Source organism: Trachypithecus francoisi, unplaced genomic scaffold (genome assembly GCF_009764315.1).
Source record: "Trachypithecus francoisi isolate TF-2019V2 unplaced genomic scaffold, Tfra_2.0 Lachesis_group0, whole genome shotgun sequence".
Lineage (NCBI taxonomy): Eukaryota > Metazoa > Chordata > Mammalia > Primates > Cercopithecidae > Trachypithecus > Trachypithecus francoisi.
This window is the reverse complement of record NW_022681453.1, coordinates 103,721,062-103,743,600: the sequence shown is the minus strand read 5'-3', so window position 1 is coordinate 103,743,600 and position 22,539 is coordinate 103,721,062. Positions and strand designations below refer to the sequence as shown.

At 37.1% G+C, this 22,539-nt stretch overlaps 1 protein-coding gene across 4 annotated transcripts in view; it reads right to left on the bottom strand.

The window, feature by feature from the left end:
- Window positions 1-22,539, bottom strand: part of GBE1 (1,4-alpha-glucan branching enzyme 1) — a 273,155-nt gene that overhangs the window by 27,852 nt on the left and 222,764 nt on the right. For 2 of the 4 annotated variants that reach the window (XM_033211601.1, XM_033211600.1), the window contains exons 13-14: window positions 18,738-18,922; window positions 14,037-14,167 (exon numbers count right to left, since the gene is read on the bottom strand). In XM_033211601.1, the coding sequence (XP_033067492.1) occupies window positions 14,037-14,167; window positions 18,738-18,922 (316 nt within the window). Of the gene's footprint in view, window positions 1-3,186; window positions 3,290-8,940; window positions 14,168-18,737; window positions 18,923-22,539 lie in introns of those variants that run through there. The other 2 variants (XR_004437152.1, XR_004437151.1) reach the window with 2 other exon arrangements.

Below are 22,539 nucleotides of genomic sequence, written 5' to 3'. Positions count from 1 at the left end.
ACAACTAGGTAGCTACATACTCCATTTATCCATCCATCCTTCCATCTGTCAGACCGTCTATCAGTTCATCAGCCCTCTATACATCCTCCTATCAGAGATTTAGCTCTCTGTTTACAGGTGCCTAGTGTATTCTAAGTAAACATCATTGTTGATATATGGGTAATTCTCTGTCTTATCATTCATCTTGAAGTCTACAAACACATAATAGTTTCACCTTTTTTAAAGCTGGTGAAAATGATCACCTTGGGCACAAATGTTCCCCCTACTTACCCCAATGAAGGATACTATTACTAGGTTATTATGCACTATCTTTAAAGGTTATAATAACATTTCTGATTTATTTTTCCTCCAGAAGGGCAAGAAACAGAAGACAGAAATTTGACTGGGCTATTGTTAGATGGTTTCTGAAGTGAAGAGACCATCACTGCACAACTGAGCTATGAAACAAAAAAACAGAAATGCTGTTAAATATTGGACAGCACTGTGATGGCTATTCAAAACAGGACCCTGAACCCCCTTCAAGAAAAAAATCCCCAAACTAAATACATTTGTGTGCAGTAAGGGCTTACTCATTATTCATTACTGCCTATGATCTTATGAATATATATTAAGGCAATCTAAAAGTGTTATAGCGTTGCAATATTTTAATCATGCAAAATATTTTTCTTACTTGCTGATTCATCCCTAACTCCTGGGTAGAGAAATGAAGCTAAATCATAGGCTTTTTATGACCAAGGGAGGGGAGGGTACTGGTCTGTCATTATCATTAAATCATAGGGATTGTTAGACAGTGTTTAGCAATGAAAAAAATGATTAAAAGGACCTCTGTGTTTAAAAGTATTAGTCATTTCAAAACTAAAGAAAGTGAACCTGAGCAATGAGCATACATTCATTATGAAGCTATTTTTAAATAGGAGGACCTATATTAAATATAAAATTGTTAGTAGGATCATCTGTCTCAGCTCTCATAAAGCTCATCATCAATAAATTGCAGCATTAACATAAAGGAAAAAGAAACATGCTTGTATCTGGTGAAAGTCACTATGTCAAACTTTTGGAGAAAACCTTGAATTTGCTTTTTACCAAAGTACCTACAACCTGGAAAACTAGAAAGTTGAGATGCTCTATTTAGTCAGACCAGAAATTAACCTTTACATATATAATCTGGATAGAATGTGGTAGTTAGCGAATCCTAAATTAAGTCCTTTGTTTTTATTTGTTGCATAAAGCATAGATTCTCATAAACATAAGAGTGTTACATCACCACACTTCAAAGCCTTCTGTAAACCAAGCAACTCACAGCAACATCTCTGCCTTCAGCAATCACACTCCAGTAAATCATCCAAGTGACCTTATTTGCTTATTAGAAACTCTGTGTACAGGTTGCAAATGTCAGAGTATGAATTTACATTTTAAAAAGTGCATCTTGCAGTGGCTTAATGAAAATATTTCAACAATCTCAGCTCAAATTCAACTATTTATACCTCTGCTCCCTTGGGTTTAAAGATTTTGTCCTAGATTCACATATTCTTCACAAGCCATACTTCGTGACCACTCCTCTTAGCATGTCAACATTGTAACAGTTTGAAATGCCATTTGGAAAGGGGGCTGTTACTACACTACCATTTCTACTCCCACCTCAATAGTATGCTGATAAATAACTTAAACATTTGATTCTTGTGTTGTTTATGGTCTCAGTTTATGATATTTATCTGATATACCAACACAAATACCTTATACATAAGCTGGGAGGTTTTAAATTTATATTGTATATCATGTATTAACTTAAACTCTGAAAATAGAACCATGATACCTTCATATTCTACTCTAGAATATAGAAAAAAAATCACAATAATTGACCTTCGTATGTATGTTTTGCTTTAAAATTATTTTTCTTCTTGTGGCAGGTGGCAAAAAAAGATCATTAAGAAGAATTTCTGGGGACAAATTTGTCAGGGGTTATGGCAGGGCAGTGAGAAAAGTGAGTGGATTAGAAAGAAAACTGCCTGGGCCGTAAGTCTGTATGTAATTTTCTCCTTCTACCTATATTCCCAGAAGTATTTTCAACATTATTTTGAACATTAGAGAAATAAATCATCAATAATACCACCATTGCTCCCACCCCCAACCACATGTACATACTCTGGGAACAGAAAGAGGCACCGGCGTGTCACAGAAAGAACATGGGCTGTGGAATACACTGCTTACCTTTACCTGCCATGCGCTGAAGGAAAGCCTTCAGTGAATTACAGGCCTCAGCCTACAACCTGCCGTGTAGTGTGGTCCGGAATACAGTCACAGGTTGTTTTACGCACTTCACTTTCTTGTGCTTTTCAGATACTGCGTTTTTCTTCAAATTGCAAGTTTGTGGAAACCCTGGTTGAGCAACTCTGTCGGTGCTGTCTTTCCAACAGCATATGCTCACTTCATGTCTCTGCATCACATTTTGGTAATTATCGCAATGTTTCCAACTTTTTCATTATTACTACGTTAAAATGAATACTTTATAAAAATAATTAGCAAATAGAAGGCCCGCAAAAGAGGGGTCCTAATACCTTCTCCCCACATCCTTTAAAATGTGGTATAATCATTTGTATTATTCAAATGGACTTGAAAGAGCACTCTGGCCTTGGGAACACAGTTTTCTTTCTAATTTAATGACAACTTGATAATGTCCTAGGTGAAGAAATGCCACTAAAGAAATATAATAATGATTCTGATGATATAAAAGGCACTATGTTCCTTTCTTTACAGCTCAACAATGTGAAAACTTAAGTGAATATCACACATCAGGAAAATGTATTTTATCTTTCTAAGCATGAAATATGAAACCTGCCTATTTATTAAGTACATTTAGGTCTCAGCATTACCCACATTTCTATCTATTGTATTAAAGAATGTTGGTCATTATTACACTAAAGATTAGCAGCTAAAAAGACAAATGTGAGAGTATATAGGTAAAAGGTTGTTGCTGTTGTTTTGGTTTTTGGTTTTTTCCTAGAATATGGCTGTAGATTCTATTGCAGAAACAATAAGATGTGCTTTGGCAGTCACCATGAAGGCCACATTCAAAGCCTTATTGATACAAATCCGTCTTGCCTCTCAGTTTTCCAAAGGTATCCTCTTATTTTGAAGAGACAGTTAAAAGCATCATTAAAGTGTTTCTTCTACCTTGCCTGGCATTACCTCCAAAACGGCTCCCCTTCCAACAGTTTTTGGGATGGCAGTCACCATCTATTCTCCACAGATTTGAGTGAAAGTTGATGTCTTGCTAGTTGACATACAAGATCTACAGATTCAAAAAAATGGAACTGCTCAAAAATTCAGACATGTTACCTATAGCAGGACTATATTTCCTAGTAACAGAGGAAGTTTAAGTGGCTTCTTTAGAAAAGTTAAATTTGTTCTGGCACCACATCCTGCTTCCCAGGGAATTAAAAATTTGATGAATTTTGTTACTTGATTAACACATGCAATCTTGTCACTGTAGACTCTTCACAGTAAAAATCTGTATTCAATTTACTTGCTCAGTACTTAGAAATACCAATGGCATAGAATATTTTGCCAAAGACAGAAAATATACCATTGAAATCCTAATTTTTAATACTTTGTATATCTGAATTCATTCTATAATAGTGAGCTACACTGTAGGTTAAAAGAAGAAGAAAAAAGTCAGAAAGATAAAGGGCCAAAAACAAATGAGACAAAAAAATGCAAGAGAGAAGAAAAAGGGACCTGAAAGCTAAGCTTGGAACAACAAGTTAAAAGGAGAGATCCATTTGCCGGCTATTGGAGATGCTACAGTCCTAACAGATTCATGACAGAGAAGTGTCCTGTAATACTCTTTTATCTTTTCTAATATGTTAGAGGGTCAAAGTTAACATTGTACTTTTTCATGTTTAATGTTAGATTTAGGGTTTTAGGTTGAAATTATTAACTGAATAAAGAAAAATGAAGATATGACATAATACTAGGATACAAAAGAAAAACTCAAGATTTTTATTTGGATACAAATACAATGGGAAAGGAAAATGTGATGGCTGCCAGGAAAGCTGATGTAACTTTAATGATACAAATAAGAGAGTAGCATCACGATAAAGGAAAGTAATGGGGCTCTGTATGTCATACTTGCCAGACCGTATCTAGAATACTCTGCTGTTAGTGTAGGAGGATTGTGAACAATGCTGGGTGCATTTTGATAAGGGAGATGCAACGGTAAGACGTCTGGAAAGTATCATGAGAATTTATTTAAGAAATTAGTGGTATCTGGTCTGGAAGAGGAAAAACCAGGGAGAGGTGGTAATCTAAGAAGCATGTTAAAAACCTTTCTGATTTGAATAGCTGGCACATAGAACAGGTGTTAGCCCCAGAGTACAGAATTAATGCATTGATTTTAAGATAACATTTTTAACTATTAAAAAATAATACTGTTTATCTTGTGAAATAGTGATATTCCTGGCACTGCAAAGTATTCGAATAACAGGTGATTATTTGTAAGAAATTTCTAGATGGGACTTCTGCACTGAACTGGGAGGGTGGAGCAGAGTCCCTCACAAAAGGAAGATGTTGTGATTTCAATCTCAGAGTTATGGCTGGCGTTATTAAAATATACTTAATTAGAAGGTGTGTTGTAAATTACGTTGGAAATGCGCCCCTGCTTCCTTCCTGCTCCCCAAAACTTAAAATATATAAAGTAAAAAACATGATACAATTCTCCCACCACCTATATAGACCATTACATCTTCAATACTTTGTGAGTATTCAAAGAGAATTATTAAAATGGAAATGTTCTCAGAGAAAGCAACAACATATGTGAATTTACTACTTGTTAACAGAAAGACATGGAAGAGATGGGTGGTAAGAATAAGGTCCAAGTGGGCACAAATCTGTAGCAGGCAAAATGTAGGAAACAGGTCAGCAAGGTTTCTTCATGTTTCTCTTGGAGACCAAATAGATGACTGAGGATCCAACTATAATTTCTATAAAGACATGGCTCAGTTTTCCAATGTCTGTATCATTACAACTTATAACGAGTACAGCTTCCAAAAGAGGTGACTTATGTAAAAACATTCAGTATTTATTTAAGTAGAAAATTTTCGTGTTAATAAGTACCTATAGACGTTTAAGCAGATAACTAAATTTCAAAAAGACCGAATTTGTGTCAAGATTTTCAAAACCGAACCAGGCTTTCAAATATAGTGTAATTCTGTGTCAGTATATATAAACTAACATTTGGGGGTCTTACTGACTTATAGGGGTCACAGTAATACCCTATACTATATAATATAAATATAATACAGATATTACTATGTATGCTTTCATAATATTCACTACTTGTTAAAGTTAATATATTAATGTATTTTAGACAGATCCTTACAGCTTGCCCCAAGATTTTTCTCCTAAATATCATCATGGAAAACTCTATACATTTCCATTTGTTGACAATGATGAAATAATTTTTTAATTAAAATTTAAAATGTTTATGAGTATATAGTAGGCATGTATATTTATGGGGTGCCAGAGATATTTTGATATAGGCATACAATATGTAATAATCACATCAGGGTAAATAGAGCATCCATCATCTCAAGCATTTATCCTTTTTTGTGTTACAAACATTCCTATTCCACTTTTAGTTGTTTTAAAATGTAGAATAAATTACTGTTGACTGTAGTCACCTTGTTGTGCTATCAAATACTAGGGTCTTATTCATTCTGTCAAACTATGCTTTTGCAGCCATTAAGCATTCCATTTCCCTCTCACTAGCCCACTACACTTCTCAGCCTCTGGTAACTATCCTTCTACTCTCTTATCTCCATGAGATCTACTGTTTTAATTTTTAGCTTCCATAAATGAGTGAAAACATGCAAAGTTAGTCTTTCTATGCCTGGTGTATTTCACTAAACATAACGACCTCCAGTTCCATCCATGTTGTTGCAAATAACAGGATCTCATTCCTTTTATGGCTGAATAGTATTCCGTTGTGTAAATGTACCATATTTTCTTTATTCATTTGTGTATTGATGGACACTTAGGCTGATTCCAAATCTTGGCTAGAGTGAACAGTGCTACAATAAAAGGGGAGTGCAAATATCTGCTCCATATACTGATTACTTTTGGGTATATACCTAGCAGAGGGATTGCTGGATCATATGGCAGTTATATTTTTAGTGTTTCTGAGTAATCTCCATACTGTTCTCCATATTGGTTGTACTAATTGATGACCCCACCAACAGTGTATGCGGGTTCTACTTTCTCCACATCTTCACCAGGATCATTATTGCCTGTCTTTTGGAAAAAAGTTATTTTAACTGGGGTGAGAAGATTTCTCACTGTAGGTATCATTTGCACTTCTTTCGTGATCAGTAATGCTGAGCACCTTTCCATACACCTGTCTGCAATTTGTATGTCTTCTTTTGAGAGATATATATTCAGATCTTCTGCCCATTTTCAAATAAGATTATTAAATGTTTTCCTATACTTTGAGCTCCTTATATATTCTGGTTATTAATCCTTTGCCAGATGGATAGTTTGCAAATATTTTTTCCCATAATGTGGATTATCTCTTCCCTTTGTTTACTTTCTGTGCAGAAACTTTTTAACTTGCTGTCATCTCATTTGTACATTTTTGCTTTGATTACCTATGCTTAGTTTAGGCATAAACTATGTCTAAGATTTCAGCCTTTAATCCGTTTTTTCTTTTTTTTTTTGTATATGATGAGAGACAGAGGTCTAGTTTTGTTCTTCTGCACATGGATATCCAATTTTCCCAGCACCATCTATTGAAGAAACTGTCCTTTCCCCATTGTATGTTCTTGGTACCTTTGTTGAAAATGAGTTCACTATAGATATATGGATTTATTTCTGGGTTTTATATTCTGTTCTACTGGTATTTGTGTCTGTTTTTATGGCATTACCATGCTGTTTTGGTCACTATAGCTCTGTAGTATAATTTGAAGTCAGGTAATGTGATCGCTCCAGTTCTTTTCTTTTTGTGCAACATAACTTTTGCTATTCTGGGTCTTTTATGTTCAAGTAAAATTCAGGATTGTTTTTCCATTTATTTGATGAATATCATTGGTATTTTGATAGGGATTTGTAATTTCTTTCTTGACCTAGCCATGGATTGGTATGGTCATTGGTATACGGCCATTCAGGAGCATATTGTTTTATGTGCATGTGTTTGCATAATTTCTACAATTATTCTTGTTATTCATTTCTGGTTTTATTCCATTTTGGTCAGAGAAGATGCCTGATATTATTTCATTTTTTTTTTAATGTTTTAGGACTTGCTTTGTGGCCTAACATACGGTCTATTCTTAAGAATATTCCATGAGCTGACGACAACATGCCTTTTACAGCCATTGGATGAAATGTTATCAGGTCCACTTGGTCTATAGTGCAGATTACATCTCATGTTTCTTTGTTGATTTTCTGTCTGAAAGATTTGTCCAAAGGTGAAAGTAGGGTATTGAAGTCTCCAGTTATTATTGTATTGGGGTCTATCTCTCTCTTTAGCTCTAATAATATTTGCTTTATATATATGGATGCTCCAGTGTGGGTGCACATATAACTGTTATATTCTCTTGTTGAATTGACCCTTTGTCATTATATAATGACCTTGTCTCTTTTTATAGGTTTTGTCTCAAAATCTATATAATCTGATGTCAATGCAGCTACTCCTGCTGTTTTATGCTTCTCATTTGCACAGAATGTCTTTTTCCATCCCTCTATTTATTAGTCTATGAGTACTTTTATGGGTGAAGTATGTTTATTGTAGGCAGCAGATATTTAGGTCTTGTATTTTTATCCATTAAGCTACTCTATGTTTTTGGTTGGAAAGTTCAGTCCATTTACATTTAATGTTATTACTGATAAGGATTTATTGCTGCCATTTTGTTATTTGTTTTCAGGTTTTTTTTTTTTTTTTTTGTCTTCCTTCTTGTCTTCCTTATTGTAAAACTGATTGCTGATATGTTTTAATTTCTTGCTTTTCACTTTTTTTTTTTGTCTATCTGTGTGGAAGGCTTTTTGATTTGTGATTCTCATGAGGCTTGCAAGTAACATCATATAACCCACTATTTTAAACTGATGACAACTTAATTCTGATTGCAAAAACAAACAAACAAAGAGAAAAACTGATACCAACTCTACCCTTTAACTTCCCCCACCAGTATTTTAACTTTTTGTTTGTATTTATATCTTATTATAATGTCTATGTCTTAAAAAGCTGTTGTAGTTAGTTCATGCAACACAATTGAAGCCTTATCATATTCCATATTTGTCTGTGTACTTATGATAACCAGTGAGTTTTGTGCCTCAAGGTGATTTCTTATTGCTCATTAATATTCTTTTCTTTAAGACTGAAGTACTCCCTTTAGCATTTCTTGTAGGTCAGTTTTAGTGTTAACAAAATCTCTCAGCTTTTGTTTGTCTGGGCAAGTCTTAATTTCTCCTTCATATTTGGAGGGTATTTTTGCTGGATATAACATTCTAGGATAAAAGTTTTTTTTTCCTTCAGCACTTTAAGTATGCCATGACACTCTCTCCTGGCCTGTAAAGTTTCCACTGAGAAGTATGCTGCTAGATGTATTGGAGCTCCTTTATATGTTATTTGTTTATTTTCTCTTGCTGCTTTTAGGATCCCTTCTTCATCCTTGACCTTTGGGAAATTGATTTTTAAATGTCTTGAGGTAGTATTATTTGGGTAAAATCTGCATTGTGTTCTATAACCTTCTTGTCCTTGAGTATTGATATCTTTCTCTGGGCTTGGAAAGTTCTCCATTACTGTCTCTTTGAATAAACTTCTAACGGAATCAATCCCTCTCTCTTTCTCTCCATCTGCTTTAAAGCCACTCACTTTTAGATTTGCTTTTTTGAGGCTATTTTCTAGATCCTGTAGGCATGCTTCATTCTTTTTTGTTTTCTGTCTTTTCTATGCATTTTCAAATACCTTGTCTTCAAACTCCCTAATTTTTCTGCTTGATCAATTCTGCTGTTGAGAAACTATGATGCGTTCTTCAGTGTGTCAACTGACTGTCAGCCCCAGAATTTCTGCTTGATTTTTTTAAAAGTATTTCAATCTCTTTGTTAAATTTATCTGATGGAATTCTGAACTCCTTCTCTGTTAAATTGCATTTCATCAAGATGCCTCAAAACTGCTATTTCTTTTTTTTTTTTTTTGTCAGAAAGGTCACCTATCTCTGTCACTCCAGGATTGGTTACTGGTGATTTATTTACTTTGTTTAGTGAGGTCATGATTTTCTGGAAGGTAGTGATGCTTGTGGATGTTTGCCAGTGTCTGGGCATTGAATAATTAGGTATTTATTGTAGCCTTCACAGCTCAGGCTTGTTTATATTGGTCCTTGGGAAGGTTTCCTAAGTATTTGAAGACTTGGGTGTTGTGATCTAAGTCTTCAGTCATTGCGGTGGTATCTATATTAAGGGGCTTCACTCTTGTTGACTCATAGAGGTACTACCTTGATGGTCTTAGTTAAGATCTGAGATAATTCACCAGATTATCAGGCAGAATCTCTTGTTCTCTTCCCTTACTTTCTCCCAAACAAAGGTCGTCTCTCACTCCATCCTGGAGCTGCCTGGAATTGGAGGAAGGGGTGAAACACGCAAGTTCATTGTCAACACCACTGGGACTGTGCTGGGTCCCACTTGAAGCCAGCACAGCACTAGGCCTCACCCGAAGTCTCCAGTGACTATTGCCTGGGTACCAGTGATGTTTATTCAAAGGCCAAGGGTTCTTTAGTCAGCAAGTGGTGGGAGAGAGCATCCTGCCAGGCCTGGGTCTTTCCCTTTAGGGCAGTGTGTTCCCATCTGGCCCAGGGTAGGTCTAGGAATGCCATGCTGGAGCTATGGCCTGGCACTAGGAACTTTAGAAACCTACTTCATGCCATATTTTACTGTGGCTGAGGTGGCACCCACATTGCAAGCAATGTCCTTTTCACTCTTCTCTTTCCTTTTCTCAAGCAGAAGGAGGCTCTCTCACCATGGCCACCATCACCCCAAGGCCATGGCAACCACAGCCTGGCTACTGCTGATGTTTATTCAAAGTCCAAGGGCTCCTTAGTCAGCAGCTGGTGAATTGTGCCAGACCTACGTCTCTCCTTTCAGGGCAGTGGGTTCCCTTCTGGCTCACGGAAGGTTGAGAAATGCCATCTAGGAGTTAAGGCCTAAAACTGGAGACTTTAGGAGTCTGCTTGGTGCTTTATTTTACTATGGCAGAGCTGATCCCCAAGTTGCAAGATAAAGTCCTTTTCACTCTTCCCTCTCCTTTCCTCAGGCAGAAGGAGTCTCTTCTCATGGCCAGCATGCATATCTGGGAATGTGCTGGGTTACAACTGAAGCCAACACGGTTCTGGGTCTCATCAAAGGCCTGCGGCAATTGCTACCTGGCTACTTTACCTCGGTCATTAGGTAAAGAATTCTGCCAGGGCTGTGTCCTTCCCTTCAGGGAAGCAAGCTCCCTTAAGGCATAGGGTGGGTCTAGAAATGTCCTCTGAGAGCTGGGGCCTGAAATAGGGGCTTTAGGTCTCTGCTTGCTGTTTTATTTTACTGTGGCTGAGCTGGTATCCAAGTTATAAGAAAAAGTCCTCTTCACTTTTTCCTCTCCTTTCTTGTGTACCCCATGTCCACTGGCTCTAAGTCCAGTACGACACCAGGACTTGCTCAGGAACTGCAGTCCTTGTGGCCTAGACTTTCAAATTTATCTGGAACCCCAGGGTACTTTAGCGTGCAGTGCTGGGCCTAGCTGGAACTTAGGTTCTGAATGCTGGGACAGACAATACCCCTCTGGCTAGGGCTGGGCTAAAGGCTCTCTTTGTGGGTGCTCGCTGAATTCTGCCCATGTTGTCTTCTGCTGTGACAGGGCAGCAATGAGTTCCAATGCAAAGTCCCACAATCACTGTGCTTTCCCTCCCCCAAGCAAACAGATTCTCTCTTTCCATGTCCCACGTGGTGCTGCCAGGGCGTGGGAGAGGGTTGGGATAGGGAATTCAAGACAGTCCTTCTTACCCTCTTCTGTGCCTCTTTGCTTGAAATAATGTTAAAATGAGGTGCTGCGATTGCTAACCTGATTTCTGGTTCTTATGAAGGTACTTTCTTATGTGGATAGTTGTTTAATTTGGTGTTCCTGAAGGGAGGACAACTGTTGGAGAGTTCTATTCAACCATCCTGCTCAAATTTATATTTTCTATCCCCCCAACTGGTTACTTCTCCTGGCTTTGCTATCCTCAGGAATAATACCACCAGCATTCTTTCTATTGTCCAAAGCGAAACCTTACATTTTCCCTTCTTTACTCCATGTTCAAACAGATCCTGAGTTCCTTTACTACAAGGGCTTCATAAACTTTTTCTATTCTGTTGCCATTATTTTAGTTCATGCCTTAATTATCTTTTAGGTGTACTGCAGTTTCTCATAATTAATATCTGTACTTCCAATCTCTTTCCTCATGAAAGCTCCCTTACACACTGGTACATGAGAACTTTTACTAAAGCCTACATTTTTATCAAGTAGCTCCCTAGTCAAAAACCTGCAGCAACTCACTATAAAATCATAGAAAAAAGACTAATTAATATGGCATTAAAATCTTCTATTATGTGATCTCCATCTATGTTTTCAGCTTTATCTCTTAATACTTCTTTCTATAGTCATCATTCTCCAATTAATCCATTGTACTGTCCATTATCTAAGAATAGTCTATGATTTCTAATAGCTGAAATGGTTTTCTTCATTTTTTCCTGCTATAATCTTGTCCATTTCCCAAATCTAGGCTTAAAAGTCTTTGTCTTAATCTCAGTATCTCTCCCCTCCTCCCCTGCCATTTATTTTTTCATTTTTCTTGTCCTTTGTTCTCCCATGGAACATTCTCGCTCCTTGTTCCCTTTCTATTTATTGCATTAAGACTTACATCACAGTTTGGGTTTCATACATCTCTTTCCCTCCACTTAAGGGTCAAGGACAGTGCTGCAAAGATATAATAAAGGTTGCATTAGATACCAGGTATTCTGTAAATGTACTTTGGTTTGATTATATTACACTACCAAGTATAGAAGGGTTTAGTCTAGGAGCACTACTTTAGCACTCTGGAGGTGAGAAGGATCGCATACAAATTGCTACATGTCTAGTATTTGTTTGGATTTTTTCATGGAAATGAAGAGGACATTTGTTTCCCAGAATAGTACTGTACTCTTTAGTGTAGATAACCTATCACATTGATTTATTTGTAGGCATAAAGAGACAGACAACACAGCACATTCTGTAGGTTAACTGGGGCACATTTGTGCTATCTGTCACGACTACAGCTTCCTCTCCTAGATGCTCTGATGTTATGTGGAGCTGGGTGGGAAGAAAGTAGGGAACCATCTCTCTCTGCCCTCAATGTCATGAGCAGCACAAGGTGGTGCAGGCTACTTACTAAAAAGCACTGGCTCTTTTCTTCTTACTGTCAGAGTAAAATTCTGTCTGGGTGTGTTCACTTTACCAAGGGATGTCTTCCTGAGGCTCGGGGGTAATTCCTGATTAAGCTACTCATGGTAATAATCATTTTTCTTCCTAGAAAATTTTTCTGGGAGATGTAAGACCCAACTCTGGTCAATAAAATATGGAAGAAATTTTGCTAAAGAAGTAACTTCACTGTTGAAGAGATACACACAAAAAAAAATCTGTCTGCATTTTGTTGTGTCTGAAGGTGGGTGACACTTGGAGTCATGGCTCTTATCTAATGATTATTAACAGGGGCCACCGTTTGGACATTGCTGGCACCCTGAGAACTGAAAGCAAAAAGAATGAACTGGGGAACCTGATACTGTCACAGTGCTGGGGAAACTAGACTTTAGGATTTTTGTTAAGTGACAAACACATTTTCCTTATTATTTGAGCCAGCTGAGTGGGAGGGTTTCTTTACTGTAGCTGGAGACACGCTCACACATAGGACTTCATGTGGGCATCAGGCCCCTTGCTCAGGCAGCAATGCTAATCACTGTTAGGGCTTCAGGGCACAAGCACATTACTTCTACTGCATGCTGGAAAAATTGGGCTGATTTGTTGCTAGGTCCTGAATCTGTCATTTTTTTCATGGATCTAGTAATGTGTCTTTAAAATATACTGTACATTTCCTTTGTAATAATTATCAAACTTACAATGACTAATGTTTATCTCCTTTACTAGTTGAAAAGCTCTATGAGGGCAGTGACTGTATCTGCTAGGAGAATTCCTGTATTTACAGTAATTAGCTCAGAGTCATCACAGAGGTGTTCAGTAAATAGGTACTCAGTAAGTATCTGTAAAATGCATGAAAGAAAGAGTAAATGAATACACAGAGAACATCAACAACATTCTCCCTTCTCCCTGGTTATTTCTATTGCTCACACCTCCCCTGCCTTGCCTTCTTACCAATTCAGGCCTACAAAGGTATGCCATGTCTTGAATTTTAAGGGAAGAAACAGAAAAAGGAAGGAAGCTATCATTACAACTATTGTTTGCTCTCTCCCACCGAGTGGAGGAAAGAAAACAAGTCTCAGAGGTAACTTACAAAATATTTTCATAGAGTAAAACTACAGCCGTATCCCATATTGCTTACTGGATCTAAACAGCATTTAAGAAATGTTATTTAAGAAATGTTCAGTTACACTTTTTAAAGCCTGGTCCCCTAAGTCCAGAGCCTCTGTTATTGTCTCAGGAGACTTACATTTGCTGTCTTCTGTGTTGGTGGATGTGGGGACCTGGACAGCAGGGCTCTGTATTGAAACCTTCAAGACAGAAAGATCCACAGCTCTTTCCTTTGATGTGAACCACGTCTGCACTAACCTCTCTGTTTAAAGCTAAAAGGAAGCTTAGGAATAATTCAGTATAACTGAGCTGAGCAAAGATTTATCCATCGACTGTTTCAAGTTCCTCATTTTTCAGATGAGGAAAATCAATGTTTCTGTCATCAAGAACAACCTTAGTCTTTTTTTTTTTTTGTCCTATAATATAATAAAGAAGTGAATGTGGACAGTTATATTCACTTGTAACAAAAGGATATTTCCCTGGCAATGCTGTTCCAACTCGGTAGTCAGTGTAGCTCTTGCTCGGATGGAAGTTGAAAATGAAAAGAAGACCTGCTCTTTCAAAAGCAATGATCTTATTGCCTTCATGTTTTTCACTCACATAGGCCTGCAAGAATTAACACACTTGTTACATTTAAATAATATCTAGATGCTGCTACAAGTACCTTATTTTTCGTCTTTCTCAACAGTCTGGTTATTAAACCCAAAATGAGTATTTCAGAACACTATACATTTTTGAACATGTTACAATTTTGCTATACCTAACTGTGAACCAAGAACAGTCTCAAAAATTGCTTAGTGGCGTAAACAAAGCTCACTAACCACTTGCCGACCTCATAGCTCAAATAGAGAACTAGTATTGTGGCTCAGGTTTTAAGTAAAACCATGGTACGTATACATACTACAAAGTGTTTGTATATATTAGATCTACTTATAAGTGAATTTTCTTTAAGACTTTTAGTCTCGAGCTTACTGCGGTTAGGTATATAAAATTACTTTTCAAAATTCAATGTAACATTGTTATTTTAACATAGTTTCTGAAATTATAGCTCTCTTAACCATTTTCCATTTTTACCCAACTTTGTCAGATTCAATGGCAACTAAAGTCAATTACAATACTTTTTTTCTTAATAAAAAGATAAGGTCTGAAAAGAAATTATATCTGTAAACTCTCTTCTTTTATTCATCATCATGTATTTTCAGTTGGCTGTGAAAAGCCTTTGCTTTTCCAACATCATCCTCACTCAGCCCGAGCTCTGAGAGGACTTATTGCCATGCATATCATCATCAGCAGCACTCTTGGTAATTCAGAAATGTGAACTAAAGCTCTAGAGTAAATGGGGTGCCTTTTGGTATTCAACATTGTTCCTATTTTTTTTTGAAAAGATCAACAAAATTGACAGACCGCTAGCAAGACTAATAAAGAAGAAAAGAGAGAGGAATCAAATAGACGAAATAAAAAATGATAAAGGGGATATCACCACCGACCCCACAGAAATACAAACTACCATCAGAGAATACTATAAACACCTCTACGCAAATCAACTAGAAATTCTAGAAGAAACGGATAATTTCCTGGACACTTACACTCTCCCAAGACTAAACCAGGAAGAAGTTGAATCCCTGAATAGACCAATAGCAGGCTCTGAAATTGAGGCAACAATCAATAGCCTACCCACCAAAAAAAGTCCAGGACTAGATGGATTCACAGCTGAATTCTACCAGAGGTACAAGGAGGAGCTGGTACCATTCCTTGTGAAACTATTCCAATCAAGAGAAAAAGAGGGAATCCTCCCTAACTCATTTTATGAGGCCAACATCATCCTGATACCAAAGCCTGGCAGAGACACAACAAAAAAAGAGAATTTTAGACCAATATCCCTGATGAACATTGATGCAAAAATCCTCAATAAAATACTGGCAAACCGGATTCAGCAGCACATCAAAAAGCTTATCCACCATGATCAAGTGGGCTTCATCCCTGGGATGCAAGGCTGGTTCAACATTCGCAAATCAATAAACGTAATCCAGCATATAAACAGAACCAAAGTCAAGAACCACATGATTATCTCAATAGATGCAGAAAAGGCTTTTGACAAAATTCAACAGCCCTTCATGCTAAAAACACTCAATAAATTCGGTATTGAGGGAACGTACCTCAAAATAAGAAGAGCTATTTATGACAAACCCACAGCTAATATCATACTGAATGGGCAAAAACTGGAAAAATTCCCTTTGAAAACTGGCACAAGACAGGGATGCCCTCTCTCACCACTCCTATTCAACATCGTGTTGGAAGTTCTGGCTAGGGCAATCAGGCAAGAGAAAGAAATCAAGGGTATTCAGTTAGGAAAAGAAGAAGTCAAATTGTCCCTGTTTGCAGATGACATGATTGTATATTTAGAAAACCCCATTGTCTCAGCCCAGAATCTCCTTAAGCTGATAAGCAACTTCAGCAAAGTCTCAGGATACAAAATTAATGTGCAAAAATCCCAAGCATTCTTATACACCAGTAACAGACAAGCAGAGAGCCAAATCAGGAATGAACTTCCATTCACAATTGCTTCAAAGAGAATAAAATACCTAGGAATCCAACTTACAAGGGATGTCAAGGACCTCTTCAAGGAGAACTACAAACCACTGCTCAGTGAAATCAAAGAGGACACAAACAAATGGAAGAACATACCATGCTCATGGATAGGAAGAATTAATATCTTGAAAATGGCCATACTGCCCAAGGTTATTTATAGATTCAATGCCATCCCCATCAAGCTACCAATGAGTTTCTTCACAGAATTGGAAAAAACGGCTTTAAAGTTCATATGGAACCAACAAAGAGCCCGCATTGCCAAGACAATCCTAAGTCAAAAGGACAAAGCTGGAGGCGTCATGCTACCTGACTTCAAACTATACTACAAGGCTACAGTAACCAAAACAGTATGGTACTGGTACCAAAACAGAGATATAGACCAATGGAACAGAACAGAGTCCTCAGAAATAATACCACACATCTACAGCCATCTGATCTTTGACAAACCTGAGAGAAACAAGAAATCGGGAAAGGATTCCCTATTCAATAAATGGTGCTGGGAAAATTGGCTAGCCATAAGTAGAAAGCTGAAACTGGATCCTTTCCTTACTCCTTATACGAAGATTAATTCAAGATGGATTAGAGACTTAAATGTTAGACCTAATACCATAAAAACCCTAGAAGAAAATCTAGGTAGTACCATTCAGGACATAGGCATGGGCAAGGACTTCATGTCTAAAACACCAAAAGCAACGGCAGCAAAAGCCAAAATTGACAAGTGGGATCTCATTAAACTAAAGAGCTTCTGCACAGCAAAAGAAACTACCATCAGAGTGAACAGGCAACCTACAGAATGGGAGAAAATTTTTGCAATCTACTCATCTGACAAGGGCTAATATCCAGAATCTACAAAGAACTCAAACAAATATACAAGAAAAAAACAAACAACCCCATCAAAAAGTGGGCAAAGGATATGAACAGACATTTCTCAAAAGAAGACATTCATACAGCCAACAGACACATGAGAAAATGCTCATCATCACTCGCCATCAGAGAAATGCAAATCAAAACCACAATGAGATACCATCTCACACCAGTTAGAATGGCAATCATCAAAAAATCAGGAAACAACAGGTGTTGGAGAGGATGTGGAGATATAGGAACACTTTTACACTGTTGGTGGGATTGTAAACTAGTTCAACCATTATGGAAAACAGTATGGCAATTCCTCAAGGATCTAGAACTAGATGTACCATATGACCCAGCCATCCCACTACTGGGTATATACCCAAAGGATTATAAATTATTCTACTACAAAGACACATGCACACGTATGTTTATTGCGGCACTATTCACAATAGCAAAGACTTGGAATCAACCCAAATGTCCATCTGTGACAGACTGGATTAAGAAAATGTGGCACATATACACCATGGAATACTATGCAGCCATCAAAAAGGATGAGTTTGCATCCTTTGTAGGGACATGGATGCAGCTGGAAACCATCATTTTTAGCAAACTATCACAAGAACAGAAAACCAAACACCGCATGTTCTCACTCATAGGTGGGAACTGAACAATGAGATCACTTGGACTCGGGAAGGGGGACATCACACACTGGGGCCTATCATGGGGAGGGGGGAGGGGGGAGGGATTGCACTGGGGAGTTATACATGATATAAATGATGAATTGATGGGTGCTGATGAGTTGATGGGTGCAGGACACCAACATGGCACAAGTATACATATGTAACAAACCTGCACGTTATGCACATGTACCCTAGAACTTGGAGTATAATAAAAATAAATAAATAAATAAATAAATAAAAAAGAAAAGGAGCATCATTTTGATCTCTCTTCTGGAAACAGCATTACTAAGAAACGTGATTAGGGCATTCATGTCATGGAGCAAATCTTACTGAATATATAAATACCTTTGCTCAGCCATTAAAAAAATAATAATCATAGACACCAAAGTAAAAACACATCAACGGTAATTTCAAATAGCCCCAGTATAAAGTAAATGGATTATAACAAAGACGTATTATATGTTAATTTTTGCCAGGAAAAAAAGAAGCCTGTATAAAATTTTCACTTGTTAATTACATTTTCTAAAATTTGTTGAAAACTGAGACGTTAATTCAAGAGGACAGACAGTCTCATGAAAAATACAAAACAGCATGCAGGTATAATGGCATCTATTGAAATTACAAGTTAGAGACCAGTAAAGAAGAGAAAAAAAAAGGAATAAAGAAATCTACATGTTGTCAAAGTAGTTTATGACAGCATAATTATTTACATAAAAAAGTGGTCAAAACAATTAAGATGTTTCCACAGCAATTTCCAAAATGGGTTCCCTGCAGAACTTTTATTGTTTATTTTAACCAATAAAAATACAAATTACTAAATTTAAATAGTAACAACAAACAAACCAGGAAACTAAGCAGGCCATTATGTTTAAGATTTTCATGATCAATTGGAGAGACTTCAGTGGCATGTTTTGACAACCTGAAGTATGTTACAGGACACTACACACTGAATCATCAAATGCTGTTTAAAAGACCTGCATATGGATTTAAATCGGTTACCATTCTAAGCATGTTCATCATTGGTGACTAAAACACAGCATTCAGAGTCAAGAGCTTACCTGTGGAGCTGAAAGCCAACCACATCTTTCTTCCAATCTATTCATATCCCTGTCAAAATTATTTAGGAACTTGTAGCGAAGAAGGTCATCATCAGTTAAATGAAACTGCCGTCTGGCATAATGGTAACTCTCATTATTTCCTTTTCTTGGGAAGTCTAACCATTCAGGATGCCCAAATTCATTACCTGCATTAAAACACAAACGCAAATGTCACCTTGTAATATTAGAATTTCTTACTACTAATAAATCAATAATTACATGTTTTTAATGTTTTTAAAATTCAGTTTAGGCTATCATTTACTAGACCTGTGTCCTGCGAATGATGTACAGGTGTAGCTCAAAAATAGCATGGTCTAGCACAGACAGCACCACATTTGGACTCAGAAGCCTGGGGTCCAGCTTCAGTTTGGCTGCTCATTACTTGTGGCACATCTTGGTTTCCTCAAGCACAGACTGAAGACAATTATTGATGCCATACTTATTTCATTTCTGAAATAAACTCTGAGCTCTCAGAGTAATTTCTGAAATCTCTATTTCTATAATCTCTGAAATCTGTACAACGTTTGACAATTGCCAAAGGCTTTGTATGTAGGTTATTTTTTGATCCTCAGAGGAACTCTCTATTATATTCATTTCACAGATGAGAAATCCAAAGCTCTGGCCAGTTAAAAGACTCGCCCAACTTCACACAGTGGGAAAGCAACCATTAAAATTGAGTTCCTCTCATTAAAATCCAGTTTTTCCTACCACATCACATTAGGCAAATACCTTGTAAACTTCAGCTGCTAAGGAAACTCAAGCCATTACTTTTATTATTAATTTTCCATATTTCTTTTTCAGATCTATTTGTTACTACTAGATATGTACCTTTCATTTCAAGTGTGCCCGCATGCTTACGCTTATTCTTGTGTGTGTATAGCTGAGACCCCTGGCTGGGGATCTATATAATATTATCTCTCACTATAATGATCAGAACCAGAAACCCAATAAACTTAAAAAATAAAATAAAACAGTAACAAATATGTAGTTTCCATTCTGAGAAGCAATTTTAGATATTAGTCATCTAATCAATTGGTTCTTATGGCTACCCTCAAGTTCCATTTCTACTTTAAGCCTTCTTTTCTTTCCCTAAAAATTAAATGCTACTTTCCAAAATTTTCTTTCATGTGCTACAATTAATTATTGCTGTGATTTTCTAATTAGTGCTACAAATTTCTAATTAATGCTGCAAATTTCTAATTAATGCTATAAATTTCTCCAATGAGTCAGAAAGTATCATAGCCAATACAAACGTGTCCTACTTCAAATAAACTGCATATTAATATTATAATAAATAAAAACTAATAAGCTAGGATGTAATTCAAAGTAATTTACTGCAGAGGTGCTTTAAATAGTGAAGTTTGCTAAGAAATTCTGCAACTTACATTTAACTTTTCAGGACCACATTCATCCAAACAAAAATATCATCCAAATAAATAGGTGTATAGCAGTTTCTTAAAAAATTAAAGGGTCTACAAACATTTTGCTTAATTCCAATTTCAGTCTCAATGATATTTCTTATGATGTTGTCCACAGCATGTCATAGCAGAGAGCCGACTTTATGAGGCTATATTTACTTCTGGATGCTTTAAATTGACATGAGGAATGTCCCTCTGCTATATTTAAAGGTCCTGCCTAGGTCTAAAGTCTGATTCACACCAGCCCAAGGTATACCCATGGCACAGCTTACTCCTTCAACCATGAAACTAGCAAAAGAATGTACCTCCGGAATTGCGACTGGAGCAATCTTTACTGATAATGAAGGGACTTCCAGTCTGGGAACAAGTATATGTCCACATGCCAATCCAACGACTAGTGGGATTTTAACTAGTCGGTGATTTACGAGAGACTAGAAATGCCATGAGGTAGCGATAGTATGTTAGCCTACAAACTGGATCCAGGCTTCCTATAGGCAAAATACTTTTTTGGGGGGACAGCCATGGATCTCTGGGTTGATCCCAGTATTAATAAGCAATTCCTCTAGCCCTCTTCCATGGAGACTGGTACATCATTGTCATCATGATGACAGTAGAAGCAGCAGCACAATAAGCAATTCCTTTAGCCCGTTTTCATGGAGACTGTTACACCATTGTCTTCAGGATTATAGTAGAAGCTGCAGCACATGCTTAATTTCTGTTTAATATGTGCCAGGCACCATTGTAAGCACTGCACATGAATTAACCCTATCTTCGACAATTGTCTAAGGTAGGTAATATTATTATTTCAATTTTACAGATAAGGAAACGGAGGCACAAAGATGTTACACAGTAATTAAGGAGTTGGGCCTTGTGAACCAGACAGTCCGGTTTCAGCCCCTGACTCTTAATTACTACTATAGCATGTTGTGCCCAAGTAAATTCTATGGAAATCCAGGGCCAAGAATGACCAACTTCTCATACCTGGACAGAGATTCCAAATTAGTGGAATGACATGCACAAATGTATCAGAGTGAGAAAGTGAGATGTAGTGAAAAGTTTAGTTTAGCCACAAAATAAGACTTGTGGTAAGGAGATAAAGCAGGACCATTAGGATGAACTGTATACATTTCGTACTTTACATTGCAGGCATTAGGGAATCAAAGGCTATTTTAAAGTAGGGACATGAGAATTTCAAATGTGTTTCTTATTAAAATATTTCTGGTACCATGTGGAAAAAAGACTGGATACCAGGGAAAGTTGAAAGGTCGGAAAACCAGTATGGAATCCAGTGTAAAACAGATGATGAAATTCTGTGGAAATAGAGAAAAGAATGATCGATTCAAATGGCATTTCTGAGATGGAAATAACAAGATTTGATGACTGACTGACTGAATAGAGACGGTGAGGAAAAGGAAAGTCGGAATGCAGTTTTGAAGTTTTGAGTTCAGGGGGCTGAGTAGTGACAGCGTTAGCTACATTAGAGGAAAACGGTGACAGAAAGTTTGGGGTAAGAAGATAATGAGTTCAATTTTAGGCCTGCTAAATTTAAGACGTGAAGGATACATCAGCATCTGTAGATTTAGAAGAATGATAAAAATAAGGTACTGAAACTCGAGAGAGAATTGTAGGTGGGGAGAGAGAGTAATTTATAAAGCCTCAATAAGCAAAGATAATGAGGGTCACCAGAGGAAAAAGGCCAGGCCAGCACACCAAGGAACTGAAGGCAGAGAGAAGCCGTGTTCGGGAAGACTGAGAGCAACGGTTAGCAGGGTAAAGGGGACATTAGAAGAAAACACAGAAGGCTAAGAAGAGTCCCAAGGAGGGTGGTCAGTAGCATTAAATGCTACCAAAAAATAAAATCATAAATAAGAACTTGCTACATGATCTCCCCTCTGAGGCAGAAATAAGCTGGTGTAAAGCTATGCTTTTCAATCTATATTACATTCCAGAATCACCAAGGAAGGCTGTTAAAAATGTTCACCCCCTACCGCCAATGATATGGATACATTAATTCTGGAGTGATTACTAGGCTGGAATCTATATCTTATCAACTTTTCCATAATCTTCTGAAAGTAGTCAGTTATACAACACGATGCCCATGAATGCAGATTCCCACATCAGCAAGACTTGGGTTTAAATCACAGCTATGCCACTTATGAGTGATGTGAATATAGGCAATTTAATCTCTCCAGTGCTCAGTTTCCTGCTCAGTTTCCTCATCTATAAAATCATCATTCTGAGGAGAGAATCAGCTGCCCATACAGGTAACAAGGATGAATCCAAAGAGTAGCTAGCTATTTGGCTCTTCTTCATATAGGTTTTCATGGAATGGCCTTATTCCTTTC